Here is a 24134-nt window from a genome sequence, read left to right on the forward strand (position 1 = left end):
AACGACTGCATGTAAAAAATTGTAAGATTATGGATTAATTAATTCAGCAATTTCTTATATAACTTTATTCATTCTTGCCTAACTCACTTGCAGAGAAGTGTGTTCAGTGGTGCCCTTTTTCCACAATCTTGCCTCGTCCATTGTCTGGGGCAGGGTGTCATACTCGATGGTCTGTGATGAGCGAGACTCCTTTGATGTATTGCAAGCACTGTAAAACCCAAGTTGCATTCTTGCACAGCATAGGCAGTTAAAATCACACTGTCTGTAATGTCGTTGCTGAGAGTTTTGGAAGGAAGTATCCCAAGACAAATTGTGATACACAGGATTTGTGGACATCTTGCACAATTGTTATTCCAGATAGACTGACACATAAAGTAAAGCATGAAAATTGTGTGCCTTAATTTAAGAAGATCATTAGCACCTCATAATTATGTACTACTAATTATGAACTCATAATTAGATATGGATCATCAGGAAACCAAATAATTGATATAATTAAAATATTTGTTGAACAGTTACATGCACCTATTTTGCTATATATACACATTTATAGCCATACCAATATTAATTATCATTAATTAGATCTGCTAGTTTAAACAAATACACACTTATAAACAGATTATTAGGTAATAGACAAAGGCTTGTAGACATTTTTAACAAGTTTTATATAAAAGTCAGATTTTTTTATTAATGCATTTATATTTGGTTTCCAATATGCATAATTTGATATTTCTTCTGCAATGAGATGACCAAATTAGATCAACCTATTGTTCTTTAAATCAATTTTGTTATCCTTTGATGACTACTGTAAATCGCACAGCTGCAAGCCTTTGTTTCACACTCTTTCATCTTTGTATGACCATCGCGAATTCAGCACTCATCACTTCACACTCACATACATTACTTCTTCAGAAGTCAAATCTATATATATACACACCCTTGGGAGTGATAATTGCAAATATCTCAACTTAGTTCAGAGTCAGTAATAAGTACTTAACAGTTTAATTGAATGGACATGTATGTTTTGTATGCATTATTCCTATCTATTGTTTGGAATATGCATTTTGATCCATTGTACACAACTTGTTGCAATGGGAAACAGATCTCAACCTGGTAATTTTCTGATAGGTTTTTAAAAAAAATATTTTTTTTTAATAAGAAAGTTATATCATATTTGCTTATTGTCATTCAATTATTTAGCTTAACTAACTTGAGATTGTAACACTTAAAAAAAATAAAAAAATGTATTTTATTTATTATTATTATTATTATTTTCAGGTACCCACAAGTATTGTACTTCTGTAAAGTGCCAAGGAGCATGGATTTCATGGTATTCTTTCTATTAGCATAAAGAGAAGTTGACCGAAAGTCTATTGTCGTCACTAAGTTTTGAGTACCCAGAGAGTTCCTTCAATGCTCCAGAATTCACTCAGCCACTCTTTGAAGGATCCAGCACTTCAGTGTTATAGGCAGTAACCAAACATCTATATGTGTTTTCTGTGAACCATGGGATGTCAAAAACAGCTTTATCAGACAGTCTCATGTTTGAGAAGTCATCTTTACCCCAGCCCAATCACTTACCCTCATCCTATAAGGAAGCCAGGACACTTGTTGCGCCTTTGCTTATGCCACTTCAAAAATATGACGTGTGTATTAATGACTGTGTCATTTTTAGAGACAGCGGGGAATATGAATATGCAAACTTGAATGAGTGCCCCTAATGCCTGGAACCGAGAAAGGAAAATGGGAAATTAAGGAAAATGTTCACATATATGCCCATTGGTCCTCGATTATCAAGGTGGTTTGGAACTGAAAACATTTACTCTAAATTAAGCTAATGAAATTGAATTAAACATAAGTTATCACATCTTGTTTGCACATGCACACTACTAACTGACATACGAGGTTGTCGGGTTCCAGCTAATTTTTATACGTTTGGATCTTGTCAGTGAAAAGTTGAAGATATCTACGAGAAGATGACGGGAGATAGAGCATTGACGGTATTCAGAGATTACCTTATAATCAAAACCGTTCACCAAAAACCAGCGTACGGGAAGACTACGAAATAGCGACGCCAGGGGATTTGTGTACCTTCGAAATACGCTTTATGACTTTTGTTTTATGAAATATTTTTGATACTTTTTATTAAATTGAACACAATAAACAAATTACGGATAAACACATTTAGATTTTGTAAGGACCATTTCATTTTTTAAACAATACTTTCTTCGTTTGGTAGATGTGCGTTGCCATTGTGCAAATAAAAGGAATGATAGATGAAGCTATGTAGGAGTGCGCAATAAGAATTAAAATAAAAGAAATAAAGTAAAAAGTGAACGACTTTGAAATTTTACACACAGTATAATGATGTCCGCTGATTTTCTTTTCCAAAATTTGGTACAATGTTCCCATTGCACCAATCCACATTTATAATACATGTACCCAAAACATTTAGCAACATTTGGTGCTGTTTGATATTTTGAGATGAAAAATTAAAATTCAGACGATGGAATTTATTTTTTTTAAATATAAGATAGTTTGCTATAGAAGTAGTAGTATGGTAGTAGTCACATATTACAGTTTTAAGAAAATCGATATTGTAAATTCATTTTTTAATATGTTTCGAAGTGCGGAAAATGACTATTTCCTAAAATGTACCTGTATTTTGAGATGGTCCCTAAATAGAACCAGATGGTAGATTTTTTTTTTTATTAAACTTAGCATATATACTAAAGTTGGTGTTATTTAAAGAATAAGGAATCATTCTCTGAGTATCATGAGGTGATAATTTTGGTCTGGCGTGATGAAATCCAATAAAGGGATTCATGAAAGATTTGGTCACGCCCCGACCGAAATTATAACCTCATTTTATTCAAAGAATGATTCCTTACTACCTATATTTTTATAACTTTCAGTCATTGTACGATTAAATATTTGAATAAAAATATGCAAATCCCGCCTGCGCCTCAATTGTACGTGTCATTTGAAGTTATTGGGCTGTATAGTACAAAATCGATATGTAGTGTTATTACAGGCAGAGACATTAAAAATGTAAATATTTACATATAGACATATACACATAAAAATAAATGGTTTTGCTATTTTAGTTTGACGCAAAAACCAATATCGGCTATCTTAAACAAGTGTCACATTAAAAGTTTAAAATTTATCAATTTACAGTCTTGTTAAGTTTAAATTGATGAATTTTAAACTTAATGAAACAAAAGTACTGTACATCGGGTTTATAGCCTTTAAATGCAACAATGTTTACATTATGTTATCTATCTTTATATTTGTTTTATAGTACAGAATTATATCAAAAGATACAAGAGTTCTTTATCAAATAAATTCCTGTGTTTTAATTATCTATCCTTTAAAGAAAATCAAATTGAAATCGTGTCATTGAAATAAAAATTAAAAAGGGTTAATATTTTAATCAGGTTATCAAAAACAAAGTCTTAGGGGGTAAAAAGTTGAGCATTAACTATATTATCTTTAAAACATTCATATTATATTTTTAATTACTCTGGGTCCACTCTAGTAAACCTTGAGTAAACCCAGTGCAAACCCAGGGTAAACTCAGAAAGTAAACCCATGGTTTAGTTGGGTTTAGTTTCTGTTAGGTTGGGTCTGATCGGTATTGTAAACCCAGAGCAATGTGCACACCAGTGTTAGCTTGATGACGCGACTCTAAATATAGAATGAACCCAGAGTAGACACAAAGAGTAAACCCAGTCAGAATTATACCCCTGAAAGCAGACGCTACATGTGTATTCGTACGATGGCCGATATGGGCCGGACAAAAAGTAATCATGAGTTGTGTTTGATTTGCCGGCAATTCCTGAAATACCGGCAAATAGTAACCACGAGTTGTGTTTGATTTGCCGGCAATTCTTAGATGCCGGCAAATCTTAAATATGGGCAAATCTTATATTTAATTTTTAATTAAAATACCAGAAGATATTGAGGTCACAAAAGTCAAGTAATCTTAATTGGTCGAAAGGGTTAAAAAGAAGCAAAGTATTAGGAGAAGTAAGCGAAGAATTGCGCTCCGACAATGTTGACGGCCTTTCGAAACTTATTTATCACGGCAAATATAGAGATGACGGCTTTATTCTATCTAATGGAAGCCCGGATGAATTTAAAGAATTTTTTGACATAGGGAACTCTTGTCATAAATATCTGAGATTTGCCTATGAATTATCTCACACCAGTGTCAATTTCTAAGACACGGCCATATACAAGAAAACAAGATTCTCAGATAGCAAGCGATTAGACATTCGCTCATATATGAAACCTACTAACAGCTTCCAATACCTGCACAGACAAAGTGCTCATAGGTCATCAGTTTTCAAGGGCCTAATTAAAGGAGACATCCGAAAAATACTAGTGATCAAGCTGTATTTTTAAAGACTTTAAAACTCATCTCGAAAAAGAGGTTAAAAACAATCAAAAATTGGATCTATTATGCAAGAATCTATTTCTGCAAATAGAATGAATCTTCTCAAAAAAGAAGAAGAAAAAAAGGCTGTATCTAATGTTTTAGTGACCAAATTTGTATAAAGGGATTAAGAAAACGACTTATGAAATATTGGGATAACATACAACATAACGAAGTATGCAAAAATTATTCACAACACCTCCTATGGTTGCATACAGTAAACACAAAGAATAGGTGATATAATCATTAGATCCAAATTTAAACCAAATGAAGTTCAAAGAAATTAATTGATTTATGTGTAAGGTGAACTCCTGACGAGGCGGGCCTTATTACAAATTTAAAATGACATGTGCTATTTATACCGCCGAAACACTCTTAATTGGTCATGAAATATAAGCAATTGAACAAATGCTTCATTAAGAGTGTCGGGTTCTAATAAGATTAAGACATGTCTGGATGTTAGGATGCCGTCTTTTTTTTAAATTGCTCTTGGGTTCTGTTTAATGTCATTAATAATTCACGTTGCAAGTAAAACTGACATGCTTTTTGTCAAAAGCTTTTGTCAATTAAGATAACGAGACTTTTTGACCTTTATATCCTCTGGTATTTTAATAGAACAAAAAGTAAGATTTGCCGATATTTGAGATTTGCCGGCATCTAAGAATTGCCGGCAAATCAAATATAACGCGTGGTTACTTTTTGCCGGCATTTCAGGAATTGCCGGCATATCAAACACAACTCGTGGTTACTTTTTGTCCGGCCCATATCGACTATCGTATATTCGGGATATTCAAGGGGCAGGAATTACAGGCAGTAGGATGGTAAGATAAAATACGAGTCTGCTTCACAGTTTAGTGGGTACAGTTGACCTCTAAAGCAATTTCCTAGTAAACCCAAAGTAAACCCCGAGTAAATCCAAAGTAATCCCCGAATGGACCCAAATTTTCAAAAAGTAAAGCCAGAGTAAACCCCAAAAGTAAACCCGGGGTGTAGATGGGGTTCACTCTGGTGTTAGGTTGGGTCTGATCGGTACTGTACGTTGACGCTTTTAATAGGCGGTTACTCCAAAAAAAGTTTCAACGTAATATTTTGACTGACCTTTGTCCAATCAGATCGTAGTAGGGCGGAGTCAAGACATTGCTGCTTGAAAGCAAAATTTTTGTCTTGCCTAGATGACCCAGTTGTTAGCGCGGTGGCCGCTGTTCACCATGACTTAAAATTTTGGCATTTTTCAGACCCTAAAGATAATAACAGCTGGAAAGTTATTACTATCACAGCCAGCTTAGAAAATGCGGACTGTTTATTGGGAAGTTGTACCTTAGAGGTAAGTGTAATTTGATCCTGATAATGTCATAAGTTGTCCATCAAGTTCTTCTGAAATATCTAAAAAAAACACACAATAAAATGCTTTCTTTGGTGGTACATGGGATGAGAGATGGTAGCTATTATTGAAGAAAAAAATCAAATAACCCAGCGAGTTATGTAATTTTTTTTCTGCAATGATAGCTTCATACTTTCATAGCCCATACATGAATCACCAAAGAAACCTATTTTGCTCACTTAAGCTGAAAGCTCAAGTGAGCTATTCTTATCACTTTTTGTCTGGTGTCTGTCTGTCCATCAGTCTATAAACTTTTTGTATTTTAGACTTCTTTAGAACCAATGGGCCAATTTTAACCATACTTGGTACAAAGCATATTATTTGGTAAAGGGGATTCAAGTTTGTTAAATTGAAGGGCCATATCCTTTTGCAAGGGAATATATTGAAGAATTATCGAAAATGTATTTTTTTTAAAAATCTTCTCAAAAATAGTTTGGCCAGAAAAGGTGTAACTTGTGTGGAAGCAATGATTGTAGTGTAGATTAAAGTTTCTTCAAAATATGATCACCAGGGGTAAGGAGGGGGGTCTAATTTTCACATTGGAATATAGAGAAGGCCTAAACTCAGAGATGATTTTTTATAAGAAGCGTGTCTGAAAATCAATATGGTGTATCATCAGACTAAACTATGTGACTATAATCAAAGAAAGATAACTCATACATTTTACTGGTGAATTATTAGATCAAAAGTGCAGCGTTCATATTTTCAAATGTTCAACACTAGATATTCATAGACAAAATTGAATCATCAAGTAATCAACATATATAATTGATGTTGCAGTCGATGTCCTAGGGCTTCAATAAAGATCAAATTTTGAAATAATTGTACTGAATTAAGATACATTTCGGTTTCTTTCCCATATGACTTAAAGTATTTGGCATTTTTCAGACCCTGGAGATAATAACAGCTGGGAAGTTACTACTACCACAGCCAGCTTAGAATCTACGGACTGTTTATTGGGAGGTTTGTACCTTAAAGCTAAGTGTAATTTGATCCCAATACAGTAATAAGTTGTTCATTAAATTTTTTGTTTATTTATTCTGAATTTAAAAAAAAAGAATAAAATGCTTTCACTGATGGTACACGCAGTTGTGACAGTAGCTACCGTTGCAGATAAAAAACATAAATAACCCTGTTGTTTGTGTGATTTTTTTCTGTAATGATTTCTACCTTCATAGCACATATACGAATCACCCAAAAAACCCTTTTAAGCTCACCTAAGCTGGAAGCTGAAGTGAGCTCTTCTGATCACTTTTTGTCAGGCGTCTGTCTGTCCATCTGTCCATAAATTTTTATACTTAGACTTCTCCAGAACCACTGGGTCAATTTTAACCACACTAAACCAAAGGCATTATTTGAAAAAGGGAATTCAAGTTTGTTAAAATGAAGGGCCATGTCATCTTTTAAGGGGAGGTAATTAAGAATTATTGAAATAATTATTATGTGTTGGTATTTTTAAAAATCTTCTTCTCAAAAACCGTTTGGCCAGGAAAGGTGTAACTTGTGTGGAAACATCTCCAGATAGTGTATATTGATGTTTGTTCAAATCATGATCCCCAGGGTTAGGGTAAGGTCACATGGGGTGGACTAATTTTTACCAAGGGATATATAGAGAAAAATCTCTATAAAGCTTACTCCAGAAACCAATTGTCCAGAAAAGCTTTAACTTGTGTGGAAGCATCCTCCGATATACCGTAGTTAATTCAAGTTTCTTCAAATCGTGAACCCCAAGTGTAGGGTGGGTCACATTGGAGGGGGGTCTTATTTTCACTTAGGAATATACAGAGAAACATCTCTAAAAATCTTATTCTCAGAAACCAATTGGCCAGAAAAGCTGTAACTTGTGTGGAAGCATCCTCAGATATAGTTGATTCAGATTTGAAGTAGGGTACCTGGGGTAGGGTGGGGGCCTCAATGTGAAGTCAAAATTTAAGATATTTTTATACTTGACATCTTCTACTAAATTGTCCAAATATTTTGTATTTGACTCCATAAAGCTGATTTTATTATGACTAAATTTTCTTAGGTGAGCAGTGTAATCCATGGGCCTCTTGTATCAATTATATTTGCATCTCTCTTTTTCTCTTAATTTCTCTCTAAATCTCAATTATCCAATAAAAGCAAGTTTGCAAGTTACCAGTTTTCTCGATACTGAGCATAGAAGGCATAGCTAATTCTTCTATATATGGGTAATATAAAACAGCTGTTAGTATGAGGTCAGTCCATGCTATCCCTGTTGCTTAGTTACGATCAATCACAAAATAATCCAAACTTTGATGAATACCGACTTACATGGACTGACCTCAGACCTCCAAGTAGTTATAGTAACCATGGTAACCTTTATATATGGAAGAATTGGCTGTTCCTTCGGTGAAACGTGCTGATCGACAATAACAATCAAATTTTACATGACCAGCTAAGGTAATTGATATTTATATATTTTTTATATATTTTGTTAAGAGAACTTTCTACCTCTGAGAAAAAAAATGTTTGTAATGTCAAGAGCCTATGTTATTGATGTAATTAACCAAACCTCATAATTGTACAGTTTATTTACATTTATCATTTAATATACACACATAAACAGTTTACATTTAGATTTAACAGGGTAACATATATTTAATATAATAATATTACATACACAGTTTGATGGCATGCAATGTTTGAAGTTTTCAATAACATCTCTTGGTCTGTTGACAATCACACCCAATATATAAACACAGTTAGTTTACATTTAATGAATAAAACAATTACTCAGTTGACATACATTATGTAAACACAGTCAGTTACATGTAGTTTGTTAACATACAAGATGTAAAACAGTTTATTGATATGTCAATCAAACATGATATAATAACATGTAACATTTAGCTGTTGTCAGTTGAGAACTTAATTTAAATATAATTCAATATCATGAACTGTTTGATTATTACAAATATGGTTTGTTTCATTTGTAATGTGGATTTCCTTCACTAATGTTACATGTATATACATAAACAAAAAGTTTGATTTTTATAAACACAGTTTGTTTATATGTTATATTGTATTTTTTTCACTTTACCTGTGTAGTACTCAGTCACAAAGAGGTTGTCTCTGGTGTCCACACTTAAACCACATGGATCCTTTAAATGACGGTTGTCAATGTAGCGGAGGAACTGTCCGTCCTGATCCAGGACGTGGATACGGTGGTTGTCAAAGTCTGTGGTCAGTATCCAACCCTGGCTGTCTGTTGTGATGCCGTATGGATAGAATGGTCCATTGGTAGTAGAGGGAGGACCAGTGTAGGTAAATCGGAGTTCCCCGGCCTGATTGACCACCACTACTGCATGGGCTCCAGGGTCTGACACACATATATCTAGGTTCCTGTTTTCACTGATGTATTTATTGTTATAAAATCCACCAGATGAATAGAGAGGTTGTCCTTCGTCGTCGTACTGAATACTTTGTTTCTCTGTGGAGCCAGAGTAACACACAACTTTTGTTTGTTTATCATCATCACTGTCCATGCCAACCAGGAGGTCACCAGAGGAGGTACTACAAACACTGCGAGGTCTCCACCCCCGTAGTCTGATCACTGTCTTTATCTGTGTATTCTTCACTATGTTCACAGTTCTATCTTTGTAATCAGTATAGACTAGATCCCAACTCCTTGTCACTGCTATGTCCCGCGGAGAGTACCCTGACTTGGTTTGGACTGACTTCACAAGTTCCCCACTGAGGTTGTACAATCTCATGATGTTGTCATCATAACTACACGTCCACATCTCCTCATCACTCAGACAGGACACACTGCGTAATCCTATACACTCGGTGTTTATCTGTGTGATGATATGTGGTACATCAATGAGCGGTCTGTCCGGGGGAGAGGACTCAGCACCGGGAGATTCCATGGTGTAACCGTGCTCTTCTGTTTTGATAGATGACTCTGACAGAGAACCAAACTGTTGATAAATCTGATCTTTGTTGATCTTCTGAGGGGTAAAACTTGCTATGGACACTGTGAGTTTAGGGGGCAATCTTCTGAATTCATCATTCCTGGATTTGTAGGCAGAGACACGGCTGACATCATTGGAGTGCAGTAACGCCTTCAGTTCAGCAATAGTCTGTGTGATTTCAGAAATGGTGTGTTTAATTTTATCTTCCTGTTTATTTAGCGCAGCCAGGTGTTTGGTGTCCATTACTTCCACGTTAGATTTCATGTCTCTGATAATGGTGTTTATTTCTCTGTGCAAGTCTTCTCCATGTTTGTCGATTTCTGTTGTTAATTTCTGGGAATTTTCATTCAGAGCAGATCTCTGGACTGGGTTAATGGATGCAATCTCTTGGTATTTGGGATAAATGGATTTCTCTAGTTCTTGTAAATCTTTTTGAATGATTTCTTTGCTTCTGTCAATCTTTTTAGTTATTGCTTTGGTGTTTTTTAGAAGAAGCACATGTTGTACAAATAGGAATGTCACAATGTTCACAGTATTGTTCACATATTTTTAAGGAATGTTTTGGACATTTAAGAGTAGATCCTCTCTTTTCAAATGGCACCACTTTGTGTTCTTTGGATAGATCCGAGATATGGCTCCCCTCACAGGCTTTACACAGATATTTCTCACAAATAGCACAGTATACAGCGGGGCCCGGGGTCTCACAGAGATGACACCGTAACACATCCTGAAGGCTGTACTCAGGGTCCATGGTCAGACACTTTAATGCGATTTTAAGAAATATTCTGAAGCAAAAAAAAAAAATAAATTAACCACAACTACTATACCATACTTCAGTAAATTATTCAATTATTTTTTATATAACTTGCATTTTGAAAGTGCACAGGTACACAATAGTTCGCGGGTTTCTTGGTTATTATGACTTTTTTAATACATTTTATTTTTTTTATTTCATTTTCCAATTTTTTTAAAAGAATTACTGATTAAGAAGCAAACCTCTACAGTCCAACATGGCGATTACGGTATTTTTCTTCCTGGTCTTGTTGGCCTTTGTGATCGTCACGTGATTAACTTATATATAGCAGGGGTGGAGTTATTTAGGTGGCATAACATCAAAACAAAGCAAACAATTCCCGAATTACCCTTTGACTTTGGTACGTTTCCGCCGCGACAGGAGCTGACATTTTTGTAACATGAAAAATAATGTGTAAGATGTCTGACTTTCCCAGTTTTGTATTAATGGGGGGGGGGGGGGGGGGGTGAAAAGGCCTGGGCTTGATTTTCAAGCACGTGTAACTTCGACGTAAACAAAGTCTGGTGTCTTGCAGGTTGCATCTGTGGTTTCTTATTATTTGTAAATGAAGTGTTGTTTAAAAAGATGTTAATAGGATTTGTCCTAAAAGTTCCTTTTAAATTTATACCCTGTATCTAAAGGTGCGCACTTTTAGTAAGAATTTATGGCGAAATTTGTAGTGACACCAGCGCCAATAAGCTTCCTCGCGTAATTAATAATTCAATAAGACGCATAGTATAGATTAACTGTAATAGTAACACGTAGATTGATATCAGTGTAATAAGAAGAAAATTACTTTTGGAAAAAATGTTTCTCAAACTTATTAAAATATTTAAATTTTAACAAGTTAACACGTTTGTTAATAAAGTGAAAGTTAAATGAGAAACAAAATTAATGTTGGTTCCGAAACATCCTTGAATTGGTGCCTCAACGTTTAGGGCGTAAAAAAAGTCTTATAAAAAAATCTCGTGATGTTATTGCTGCAAGGTCTAGCCTTCTCTAATTTTAGTATCAGCTATCCATATTTCAGAAGTTAACGCATATATGTGTCATAGAATATTACTTAAAAATTCTACTAATATTTTAAAAACAGTTTGAGCATATTCGTGGCTAGGAAGCTTCAATAAATTCAATAATCACCCGCATCTCCAATCTCAAAATGAATTATTATGCCCATTTTCTCAGCCCCCCCCTTTATATCTCAGTGTTTTTAGCATTTTTATGTTTGGTATCTTTTTATATAAAGCAACAAAAACATTCGGAACAGTTTAAAGGGGGCATATAGTCACAATTTTGGTCAAATTCTATTTTTCTGATTTTATTGTTTACATGTACAATGCTTTAGGAATGCATTACTAATGGATATCTCCCTCTAACTATTTTTAGAATCGGTAGGTCCACAAAGTAGTGCCTATAAGCAAAATAGTTCCTATACTTGCAAAATGTATTATACATGTACATGTACATTTATTCGGACATTTTAAATCAAAATGTTTGACCCTTATCAGAAAAGGGGATTTACAATTTTAAAAGAGAGTGTCAAAATTGAATTATCTTTTGAAGAAAAGAATTAAAATCGTTTGATGTAGGTTACACCCTTTTTCCAAATTTGTAAAATTCCAAACTTTTACTTTCATTTTTAGAGTTTTTTTAATACCGACGCATTTTGCCGGAAAACGAATCTGACTTTACACTACGAAATTTGTTTTTGTTTTTGCTTTTTACCAAAATCGTTATCATACCCCTTTAGACCACGCACTTATCACGAATCGCTTAGGTTTTGCCATATCATTTTAGCGAACACCCCCCCCCCCCCACACACACACACACTTCATTTACACAATTAGAGAGAGACAATATGATGTCTTGCGTCTTTGCAATTTTATATTTTTATGTCAGTATATAATAACACTAAACAAACAGTTGATTTTGTTTTTCAAATCTCTCCAGGTGAAAGACTTTAAGAATCTTCACAGATCAAATTTGAGGTGACCAGCAAGGTCAGAAAGTGAAAGTGAAAGATTACAAATCATAAAAACAGAAAAATAAAATTTGACTAAAATCGTGACCATGCCCCTTTGAGTCAAATATAAAAATAAAAGCCTGTGAGGGAGTGGTTAGTGTGGGAATTTGTTCAAATTTACACATTTCTACCAGCAATATAGTAATATAACCAAGAAATGTCCTAGTAAAAAGAAAGTTATTGATTTTTGTTTTCATGGAATTTATTCTAGCTTGCCGTAGGATGTTCGACTATGTAATTGTCTTTCCCTTCATCACGTTGCAATCAATATTCTTTTTCTCTTTCGTTGTATCACTGAGGTTTGAAATTCCTTGCTTCAATAACATGCAGTAATTGAGTGAAATTTCAAACATTTGTGTATTCAGCACTTTTTTTTCTTTATTTGCTCCGACAGCCAATGGAAGTGAAATTCAGAACGCTGTGCTGAAAATAACTGGTCAACGAACAGTTCCGAACGTGTTTGTGGCCGGACAACATCTAGATAATTGTTTATTGGATCGTATCAAAGAAAAATGTTTTATTTTGGACGCTGTTTGAAATTTAGATTATCGTGATTTTATCAATATTTGTTGAATACCAATATCCTTGGATTTTATGGTTGATTTGATCCACCAAATTAAATCGTCATCAGAGTGTGATTTCCAATAATGTATTAATGACGTATTGAAAATGTAATTTTCACTTAATCTATGAAAAATAATGTCTATGAATATTAATGAAGCACAGTATGAGGTGATCATGTTCATTGGTAATTTTCATTGATGTACGAGGAGACAATCGATTGATATTCTTGTATACATGTACAAGTACTTAAAAATTAGTTGATTTTTGACTCTCTACCTATACCTCTTTATACGTATAACGTTTGACCCCTTTATATGGATCCAATGTTTGATCAGTTGACTGCTCAGTGATGATATTCTACGACAGAAAATGGAGTTGCCGGGGGAAAATGCCTTCAGACATATGATCAAATTTGGAAATAATTGGTGATAGTTCAAAATAAATTAGTTTTAAAAATAATTTTTTCTCAGTTCTAATATAATATTATGTCATAGTTTTTGCAAATATCAAGAATTGAGGCAACTTCTCCCCCCCCCCCCCACCTCCAATAATAAATATCAAATAAAAACAAAAGACCACAAAAACAGTGCCAATGATAACATCAGAAAAGGCATATCATATTCAGGAGACTGGCTGTTCATCAAATTAACCATCAGGTTTGTCCTAAACTTTGAAATATGAAATTTTTGGCCATTCACTAACTTTTTGTAAAGAAAAAATCCAAATATTTTAGCTTAAAAATTTGAATGTTTTCCTAAATCTTTATACAGAACTCTTCTTTTCATTGAGGTTAGATTAGTCTTATAATTAGTCTTATAATGTTCATGACCATTAAGCCCTTTGTAATTTGGATTATAGAAGGAATAAAAATAGGGTCTTAGACGTGTTCCAAAATAATTCTAAATGAGAGCATACTAATATGACGTCTTCCACCTGTCTAAAGGATGTATCTTCCAGATATAACTGACAGTGTCTGTTTCTTTGTCCAAATAAGACAATTTCATGGACATCCCTATTTTAGTTAAGTGTTGTAATTTTGTATATATGACAATTAGAAAAATTAACATTAAAAAATTAAGGATATCTAACTATTCTAGATACAAACAAATTGATGAATAATTCTGCAATATATTTGTTCAATGAGATTTTTAATGATAATCATAATAATGATACAAACTTATAATAAATCATGGAAAGTAGGCGTGGATGAGGAGGCAGCAAAGTAAGAGGAAGGGTGGTCTTACAAAACATAGGAGGGAGGGGTTACAAATATATATATGTGTAAACGTTTAAAGAAGTTTATAGATTCTCCCAAGGATCTTTAAAGTTTTGAAGGCCTCTCCCAAGGATGTTGATGATGGTAATGGATTCTCACAGTTCTTAATGGTGGTTTGGCAAAAGATGGTGAATTTCAACGGCAGACTGTTTGAAAAAGGGAAGAAATGTATAAATATTGCTTACATAAATGACGAAACATATAATCAAAATTTTCAACATAAATTTAGACACTGTCACATTAATACATTGATACACAAACTTGTCTCATTATTAAATGTAAAGAAAGGATCTTAAAAAGGTGGTTGAGGTAAAAATAAAAATTATGATCTTTAATCTAAAGTAGTCAACCTTACATACATGTAAACATATAACGTCAAATGTAATACATACATAGTCTTATCATGAAATCTTACCATGAAACGGTAAATTCGAATAAATTTTCAAAATTCTGTAAATTATAAATGTATTTTGTAACCGTTCAATTATACCCAAAGGGAAAGAATTCTATGGAAATAATGCAATTTCTACATGTACTCAACAGTATACATGTATATACATTTTTACTGTGCATTTTAATCAGAATTGTGCAATTAAGATGCAACCTGTAAACTTTAAACAAACTTGTTGAAAGATTTCTGTTGAAATATTTCAAAAAAGAGTATTTGAGCAACAAAGATAGCTTACTTTAAGAAAGATATAAGCTAGGAACGTTTCACTCCAGAACGGAAAAACACACAAAATAAACTTTGAATGACTTTGTATTCTTTTATAAGTGGAGTAAACAACCATATGCATCTAACATGTTGTTTGACACTTAACTAAATAAAAAAAGTGAATGAATGTTTATTCCTCTCAAACCATGAGGTACAAAAACAGAAATATTTACAAATGTACAAATACAGGGTGAATTTAGGAAGAGTACAGAGTTAAATAAATCGAGCTAATATTTTTTAACAAATATGGACAATTTTGTTAATGAATCAATGTCATTGGTATTCATAAGGTTCCCAAATTTATAAGTATTAACATTTGTTGAATATTTTTCTTCAATTAATTTGCTGCGGAATAAAGAAAAATGCCTGGCATTCCATAACATAGTGGCATTTGTCACCCAAAGTGTTTTTATTACATAATAAAAAAAAATCTATGACATCTTTCTATGTTATACCATCTCCCAGTTTCAATAAGTAATTTATGATTAGAGGTTCTAAATTTTGTAAATATGAATCTTAGATCATTTGGAAGATTCTTGAGATAAATTTCCTGTCCAAAGCTTTTCTCAAAGATTCTGTAATTAAAACATTTGGGTAAATTTTCTACACTCCTGTACCAATCTTGTAAAAACTGATTTATGAGTGTCTCTTTAACAATAGATTTTAGCCATTTGGTACTAGAAAACATTGATTAATTCAGACATAGAAAAAACCACATGAGTTAAGAATATCTCTAACATATTTCAGCCATGGGTACATAAACAAACCCTAAGAAAAAACATTTATAAAAATAGCGATACAATATATGCGTAAGTTAACAATCATGCACCTCTAAAAGTTTAGCCCAGTAAGTTATTATCCGTACAGTCTTTGAAGAATGTGAATTTGGCAACGATATTTCGGAGGCGATCGTTTAATTCATTATATTTACCCATCCGATGTACTTTCTCGAAGGAGATCTCATAATCCGGTTTGAATATTCGTTGGATGAAGTCTTGCAGAATCGCTTCCATATTTCCACCTCTCTGCAAAGTCGATCACCCCATTTACAAGCAGAAACTCTTAATAATCTTAAGGAGAATATGGTAGTTTTTTGCCAGCTGCTTTGTTTTGATTGCATCTTCGGGCAGGCACGTAATTGCGTTCTTGAAAGTAATGCGAAACCTAAAATAAATATGGGTGACCCCCCTGTTGTTACGTGCTTCCTCAGTATGTAATTGTGTTGTAATTGTGTGACATTTCGCTATACACCTCTGATTTTAATTTTTCAAGCCATTGAATTGTCATGATATTAACTTAGCCCACTATAAATACAAAAAATAAAAATAAAAGCCTAATAACAGGTAAAGACTTACAAGGTGACATGATCGATTGACAAAGTCACTATCATAGAAAATATGTCGTAATTATGAATTTCTGATCCGGTACAGCTTAAATATTGCATGAATAGGATTAAATCTCTGCAGAATTACACCCGTCCCTTCAGAGAGAGAGAGAGAGAGAGAGAGAGAGAGAGAGAGAGAGAGAGAGAGAGAGAGAGAGGATAAATATACATGTATAATAATATAGAAAAAATGTAACCGAAGAAGTATGTTCTCGGTAACATCTGCTTGCTCGTACAGATCATTTCTTCAAAATCATGGTGGCAAAACGCAGGTACGAAAAAATAAATCATATACACCAATCCTAACTGAAATCTGTCTCTTTTAATCTCGATTCAAATGGCTTTTAAATCTGTCTTTAAATGCCATACGTCAAACTACACATGTTCATTATTTGTCTGATTGAATCAATATCGGTGAGGGTTTTTGTTAGATCATACTGTTTATATGGTGGCAATTTAAAACAAAACAGTTGGCAGTCAGCATTGAAAACTTAACAATCCCTGTTATCTGAGATCTTTGTTACAACTAAACCCAATTACTTTGGTGTATAAGAACATTGTCTTTTTGTTTTATCTGTTTAATGAACAATGAACACAGTCACGTAAATCAAAATCAATATACGTTTAAGTACCTTGAAGTTAATCGCTGGACGATGGACTTATCTAATACACCATTGATAAATGCACATTACATAGGATATAAAAAATAATGTATAAGACAGAACCAATCTTAATATTACGTGTAAATTCTGTATAAAAGTGATTTTTTTAATTTGTCACTTTGTGTAGTGAGAAAGTCATGGAATCGGATTTAGAATTTATTCTAAAAACCTACATCCTCCAGAAGAACCCCCTACCTCTTGATGAGATCGAAAAGGTGTTAAAGGAGGGAACTGCCTCAAAAGGAAAATTTACAAGCATCAATACAAATCCCACAACCTTATTTAGTAAAAAAAACTATCAGCTTTCAAAGTGTACATGGTGATTTGGGTTCCATGATGATGCGTTCATTTAAAATTGTAATTTCTATGCTCTGATTTTCCATTTTCACAATTATATACCATATCAAAAGTGAAACAGGTTGGCACTGCATCGAATACAAGTGTAAATGTGGACACTGCATCAAAAGTAAGAGTAAACAATACCCATACACATTTTGCACAACCTACTGTAAATGTACACATATTACATTTGGCTGTGTATTATTTTTTTTATAGTATTTTTGGCGAAAAATGGCTTCCGCTAAATCAAGTTTATCACCATAAAATGTCATGCATTTATGTATGAAAGAGGTGCATCTAGAAATCATTGCATTTAACTCTACGCTAACTTTTTGAAAACCCAATATCCGCCAAATACCATACACGCCAAAACAACATATTAAGTGAACATATACATGTGTTGAGGTTTCCATGTTGGGAGTCCATGATGTCATGTCTAATGATAATGTTTGTTGAAGCTGCTTGGTCGAGTTGTAGAGGAAGCGAATTAAAGCTGTAAGGCAATGATGTAATTAATATGCATATGCATGTCAATTTGATGGATATCGCAGTGGATAAATATTTAAATAAAAATTCTATGAATAACGCTGCATGCTCAAAAAACTGTTACAAAACAACCCTTCGAAAAACAGACAAATCACCCCAAAGCAGATTCACCCAGACATTGTGATATATTTAATATTATGACATTTTGGCCTTTACAATAAAACAAACTTTTGAAAGTGGTGGGTTAAAAGAACATACATCCATGTGTACAATACTTTAAACTCCATTGGGATTGTATTAGTATGTTTACAAGTTTACATTTTTTATCCAGGTAAACACATTGGGAACTTTTAACATGATACGTCAGGCGGTGATTCTGAGGGCACGGAACGTGCCCAATGAGGACAAGGCCCGAGGGGTGATCATCAATACCTCCAGCGTCGCTGCATTTGACGGACAGATGAGTGAGGTGGCTTATGCAGCGAGTAAAGCTGCAATCGCAGGAATTACACTACCATTAGCTCGAGACATTAAGATGTTTGGGAGTTTGGAATCCGAGTGTGTACAATCTGTCGAAGTAATGTTGCGTATAGTGCATGTATAAAGGTAATTGTGTGTACACTATGTACAGGTAATGTTGTGTACAGTTCATGTTTACAGGTAATGTTGTGTAGGCATGTACAAGTAATGTTGTGTACAGTATGTACACGTATTGTTGTGTACAGTGCATGTTTACAGGTAATGTTGTGTAGGTATGTACAGGTTATGTTGTGTACAGTATGTACAGATAATCTTGTGTACAATATGTACAAGTAATGTTGTGTACAATATGTACAAGTAATGTTGTGTACAATATGTACAGTTAATGTTGCCTACAATATGTACAGGTAATGTTGTATACAGTATGTACATGCAATGTTGTGTACAGTATGTACATGTAATGTTGTGTACATTATGTACAGGTAATGTTGTGTACAATATGTACAAGTAATGTTGTGTACAGTATGTACAGGTAATGTTGTGTACAATATGTACATGTAATGTGTACAGTATGTACATGTAATGTTGTGTACAATATGTACAGGTTATGTTGTGTACAGTATGTATATTTAATGTTGTGTACAATGTCCACTGGTAATGTTGAGATGATGACTGGTCAACATCCTGTGTAAGATTGGATGATGTCATTGTGTGGTATAAGTCTCTTATTCGATGATGTCAGAATTTGATAACTCTCTAATTGGTAATTTTAATGGAACTATAGACCAATTTATTTCTAGGTGTATTCGACACTCCTTTTTCTAGCAGCCTTGCCACAGAAAGCAATTGATGCCCTGACCAAAACAGTTGTTTTTCCTCAGAGACTTGGAAAACCGGATGAATTTGCACAAATGTTTCAAACAATTGTTGAAAATCCTTATCTGAATGGAGAAACAAACCGATTGGATGGAGCTCTTGGAATGGTATGACAGTCCTCAATTCCTATTGGATCAGGATTGCTTATTGTGATGTCATAGACTGAGAGCACTGTAAACTGAGAGCATTGTGAGGTTTTGATTGGGCGAATTAATGCAAAATGACAACAAATCACATGAAAGTTGTGAACAAAGATTTTTTGTTTCATTGCTGTAATGTGATCCAAGAAATTAAACAAGATGAAAATGCTGTAATGTGTTTTTGATAACACAGTTTTGTACATTAAATATTTGAAAAATGAACGAATTTTTCACTTGGTTTATTTTATTGTTAAATTATGGTCCTTGCTCACTAGGACCATGCACAGGTGCTTGGGTCTCCATATATGCATACGTATGATACCTTATATCCATATTAATTACCAGTATTAAATGTATATCAGATATCATACATATGCATATAATGAAGGGAGATTTTTTATCTGAATCATTTTGAAAATTCAACATGAATGTAGAAGCTTCGAAATCATTTTACGGTAAAAATAATTCTACCACAGTTGAATTGAAACTCTATTACCAAAATGACAAATCAGTATTAAATAAATATTGTTTACAAAATATTGGAATAATTTTACAACAGAATTAATGTAAGACAGTTTCTCCTTTGCTTTTTCCCACTCTTTTCATGCTTTTTTTATTATAATATTTTAAATGTAAATTATAAAAAACAAACTAATATTTTAATTACATTCAAAAATTGGATTTTGCACTGTATTTTAAAGCTAGCTGCTTTCTAGAGTGGCTGCTGTCCATGATAAGAAATTTTGTTTGGAATTTATAAGTGTAGACATACTTATTTTGAGTAAAAGAAAGAATTTCTCGATCAGATTTTAATTTTCTTTAATTTCGTGCAATTTAATGTACATGTAAATATATATATTAAGTATGTTTAAAAAGTAATTAATCATTTATTTCGTACATGGTTTTACTTGAATTCGTGTACATGTACGTACATAAAAAATGTTTAATATTCGCATTTTACAGTCTTTTTAACGGGCAGATACAATCTGATTAAAATCAGATCCTCGATCCGCTCCTTTTTATCGCCGCTACAAGAGGTGTAACAACAATAGAAAAGAAAAGGAGCGGATCAAGGATCAGATTTTAATCAGATTGTGGTCAGATGATTCTTATTATATACATTAGCTGCAATAATGTAGCCCTCTCCTGATTTTTTTATGTACTTGAATTGAACGGTACTTTGTTTTTAAGTGGAGAATAGCAGAATAGATAAAATATAATTAAAAATTTTGGATACCATTTTTTGAACTAATACTGTATGCAAAATATTGCCTTTTAGATGTTTGTAAATGTAGATATTAGATTTCGATTTAAATTGAATTTAAGCTTTTAATCGTGTAAGGCTTTCTGTGTAAATCCTTAACTTTACAATCGTAATTCAAAATACCTTCATTCAATCATTAACAATTTATAGTCTTCAGGTAAATACATCTGATACAACTTAAATTCGCATGTCTCCCGAAAATAAGTAACCGTGTGGGATTTTAATTGGAAGGGAGTTAAAGGTTTAGAATTGACCGACACACACTTTATAAGACATGATATCTGGAAAAATTGTTCTTATGACAGCTGTATTAATTATTTTGATAAACAAAACTGTCTTATAGTTATTATATGTATATGGTAAGTTGTCTGTCAGAACCATCGAAACCTCAATAATTACAGTTATCTTGTTACAAACTACATCCGCAATCTCTGCCACTCTGTGTAATGACAAAGATAATGGAAACGGGTTAAAATTTCACTTAACGAGGATGTCCGAAACTTTAACAGCCCTAAAACCAGAATGATATACTAGTAAATTGATGACAACAAATGTATCAGAACCTTATTTTCCATTTTCTCAATCTGTTAAGAATGACAATCCATCACCCTGTTTTGTATTACTATCACGGTTTACCAATGGTAAGAATAACAAGGAGTGTTGTCCATTCTACGGTTGTCCATCTCCATCAATGAGATAATAAAACTGAAAGTTGTGATATTGCCATCAGTTGTATGCACGCCTTTTTGTTTCTGTTACTTTTTGACAAATTTTAACAAAAATTTTAAAATACGATAAAGTGGGTGATTTTTGGAAAAAAAGAAGACATACAATACTAAGAACACGAAAGATAATTTATTCTTAATAATATATAAAAATAGGGATTCTGGTGCAGCAACAGTGGACTCCCAGTGTGGTCATTGGTACCTGTAAAAGATGGAAAAAGAAAAAATAAGTAAAATTAAAAAGGAAAACAAAAGAAATAAGGTTTGCATGTTATCATTCACCCCACTCGCCAGACTTGGTGTGAAGAATAATCCTTGGCATAACTTTTTATTACAGTACAAGATTTTTGTAGAGTCTGATACATGTAGCGAGAAATACAGGACTACTCAGTTCATTCGTAGAAGCTAAATACAGAAGATTTTGTATACAGAAAGACAGTCAGGCGGAAAGATATATGGACAAAAATCCAAGACGGAAAGCAGAAGAAACATTGTGTTTTGATCTTCGGGGGGGGGGGGGGGGCTATAATCTAGGAAATTCGTAATAAGTGCTTGGTTCAAACTGTTCCGTGTGTTGCTGTTGCTTTGTTTAAGAAGGAGACCAAACTTAATAATGCTAGAAGGTAATATATGGTAGGTAAAAAGGTAAAATATAATATTGCCAAAATTGCGCAAAAATCCTCTTGATATTTAAAAAAACCACATGTGGATCCAGGAAGGCATGCTACTTTTTTACGTCAGTGCCACATGAGCTTGAAAATTAAGCCCGGGCCTTTTATTTTTTTAGTAAACCACATCATAAGTTATTTTATTTACTTTTGTTAACTTTTATTAATTATTCCATGTTTTTCCTCATCAAAAAAAGACGTAATTGGTATAACTGTAAGATTGTATTGTCCATAACCGTCCTGTTGTTTTGATAATGGTTCGCTTGATGTTTTATAAACAATTAAAGAAATTGAGACCTTAATTAATTGGCTCATTCAGAAGCTAAGCAGATGATTATCACCTATTCTATCTTTGAAGACTTTACATAACACGATCCTTTGATCTCTTAATGAGATATATACGGAGATTTCATAATTATAATTAATATGGTTATATTATGAGTTGAAATTTAAAATAATTACAAAATAATAACAGAAGAATATAAAATAAATTAACATTAAAAAATTAAATATTAAATCAATTCACAAGTCTTCTAATCGCTATCATGTCACCGTCAGTCAGTTAGTGATTATATTGTAAAAGAGGAAAGGGTGGTATTGTTTTTATTAATCAATCTTTTCATAATGTTAAAATGAGCAGGATACAACAATATATAAATATATCAATCCTTTTTTAAAATTAAGGCGAACGGACCATTGGCGGATTCCGGGGGTCGACCCCCCCCCCTTTCTCTGGGGCATATTAATTTTTTTTTAAAGCCTATTTACAGCCAGTTTTTCCAATTTATAATATATATACTGTAATTATCTCAAATAAATGCTTTTAAAATTGCTTATTTAAAGAATTTCGTATACTGCGTCCCATAATTTTGTTCTTATATGAAAAAAAACTTTCGATTTTTTATCGAAATAAAGTACATTGTACTCCCCTTCAGCATCCGGTGTTTACAACACTGAGTAAACATGTGGAAAATTAAAGAAAAAATACATAAAATTAAGCAGTATCGCTAAAAACACAGATTTATAATAACATCTACAATGTATTTGAATTGATTATAGTTCATACAGTTTTGAACTGACAAGCCATCGAGTAAAACGACGTTCAAGTACGAGTATACACGCATTCGTTTTACTTTTAAAAAACCGCTTTCAAATGTATTGTTCAGTTAATTAACTAAAGTAATTATAATAGATGGTTTTTACTTCGTTTCATACGAAAAATACAAAAAAGTTACATGTCCCGCTTATGCAGGTTATGCTATTTTTCTGGAACGCTAGCTACCTTCATACACACATGAAACACAAAAGAAAGCCTTTTTAGTTTTGTTTCCAAGAATCTGAAATTCTGATACAAAAATACCTTGTAAAAGGTTTATATGTAAAACATTATGAAAATGCCAAACTTTTCTAGAGATGATCGCATCTGAACTAGTACCGGATGATGTGGGGCACCCATTACAGAGGTCACATCAAGTTCCCTGGGACGACAATTGTTTTTACCATTGTATTACACACGTACCATCTATTCAGCAGATAAATTATCCCCATTCTTTTGTCATATCCTATCATTTAGACCTTTATTAAAGAAGGCAATCGATAGAAATCAAAATCGATAAAAAGGTCAGAATTTAAAGACATCAAAGACATAAAAAATTACCAAAATATATCCAATTTCATAATTATAGTTTGTCGTAATTAGTCTCTGAGTTATTTTTTGTTTCTTAGTGTTTCTTTTGTATTAAGCATAGACGCACTTTATCATTGCTGGAGACTTGGGTTTCTTGAGGCTAGATATTATGGATTCTTCCTTACCTAAACCAAAACGGCAAAACACTCAATAATACAGTGCACTCTGCTGTTGAAATAGATGTGAAATAGATAGTGATGAGATAAATGTTTATTTTAAAAATACAGTTGTATACGCACGGAACACGTTCAAAAAGTCCTTGTTTATTGACAAATGATAAATTTTGCACATAATG

The 24134-nt window shown here is 33.2% G+C and overlaps 1 protein-coding gene across 1 annotated transcript; it reads left to right on the forward strand.

Moving 5' to 3' along the window:
• Nucleotides 1–16767: 16767 nt before the first annotated feature.
• On the forward strand, nucleotides 16768–19676 carry LOC117682061 (3-hydroxyacyl-CoA dehydrogenase type-2-like). The gene is made up of 4 exons (XM_066083418.1): nucleotides 16768–16784; nucleotides 17302–17389; nucleotides 18331–18576; nucleotides 19280–19676. Exons 1-4 carry the CDS (start codon nucleotides 16768–16770, stop codon nucleotides 19466–19468), a joined length of 540 nt encoding a protein of 179 aa, XP_065939490.1. The 3' UTR covers nucleotides 19469–19676.
• The last annotated feature ends 4458 nt before the right edge of the window (nucleotides 19677–24134 follow it).

This window comes from Magallana gigas, chromosome 4, assembly GCF_963853765.1.
Source record: "Magallana gigas chromosome 4, xbMagGiga1.1, whole genome shotgun sequence".
Taxonomy (NCBI): Eukaryota; Metazoa; Mollusca; class Bivalvia; order Ostreida; family Ostreidae; genus Magallana; species Magallana gigas.

Coding starts and splice junctions, on each gene's coding strand:
- LOC117682061 (XM_066083418.1), top strand. Junction 17,390..18,330: donor CTCTTGATGAGATCGAAAAG/GTGTTAAAGGAG, acceptor TTTTTTATCCAG/GTAAACACATTGGGAACTTT. Junction 18,577..19,279: donor AGTGTGTACAATCTGTCGAA/GTAATGTTGCGT, acceptor ATTTATTTCTAG/GTGTATTCGACACTCCTTTT.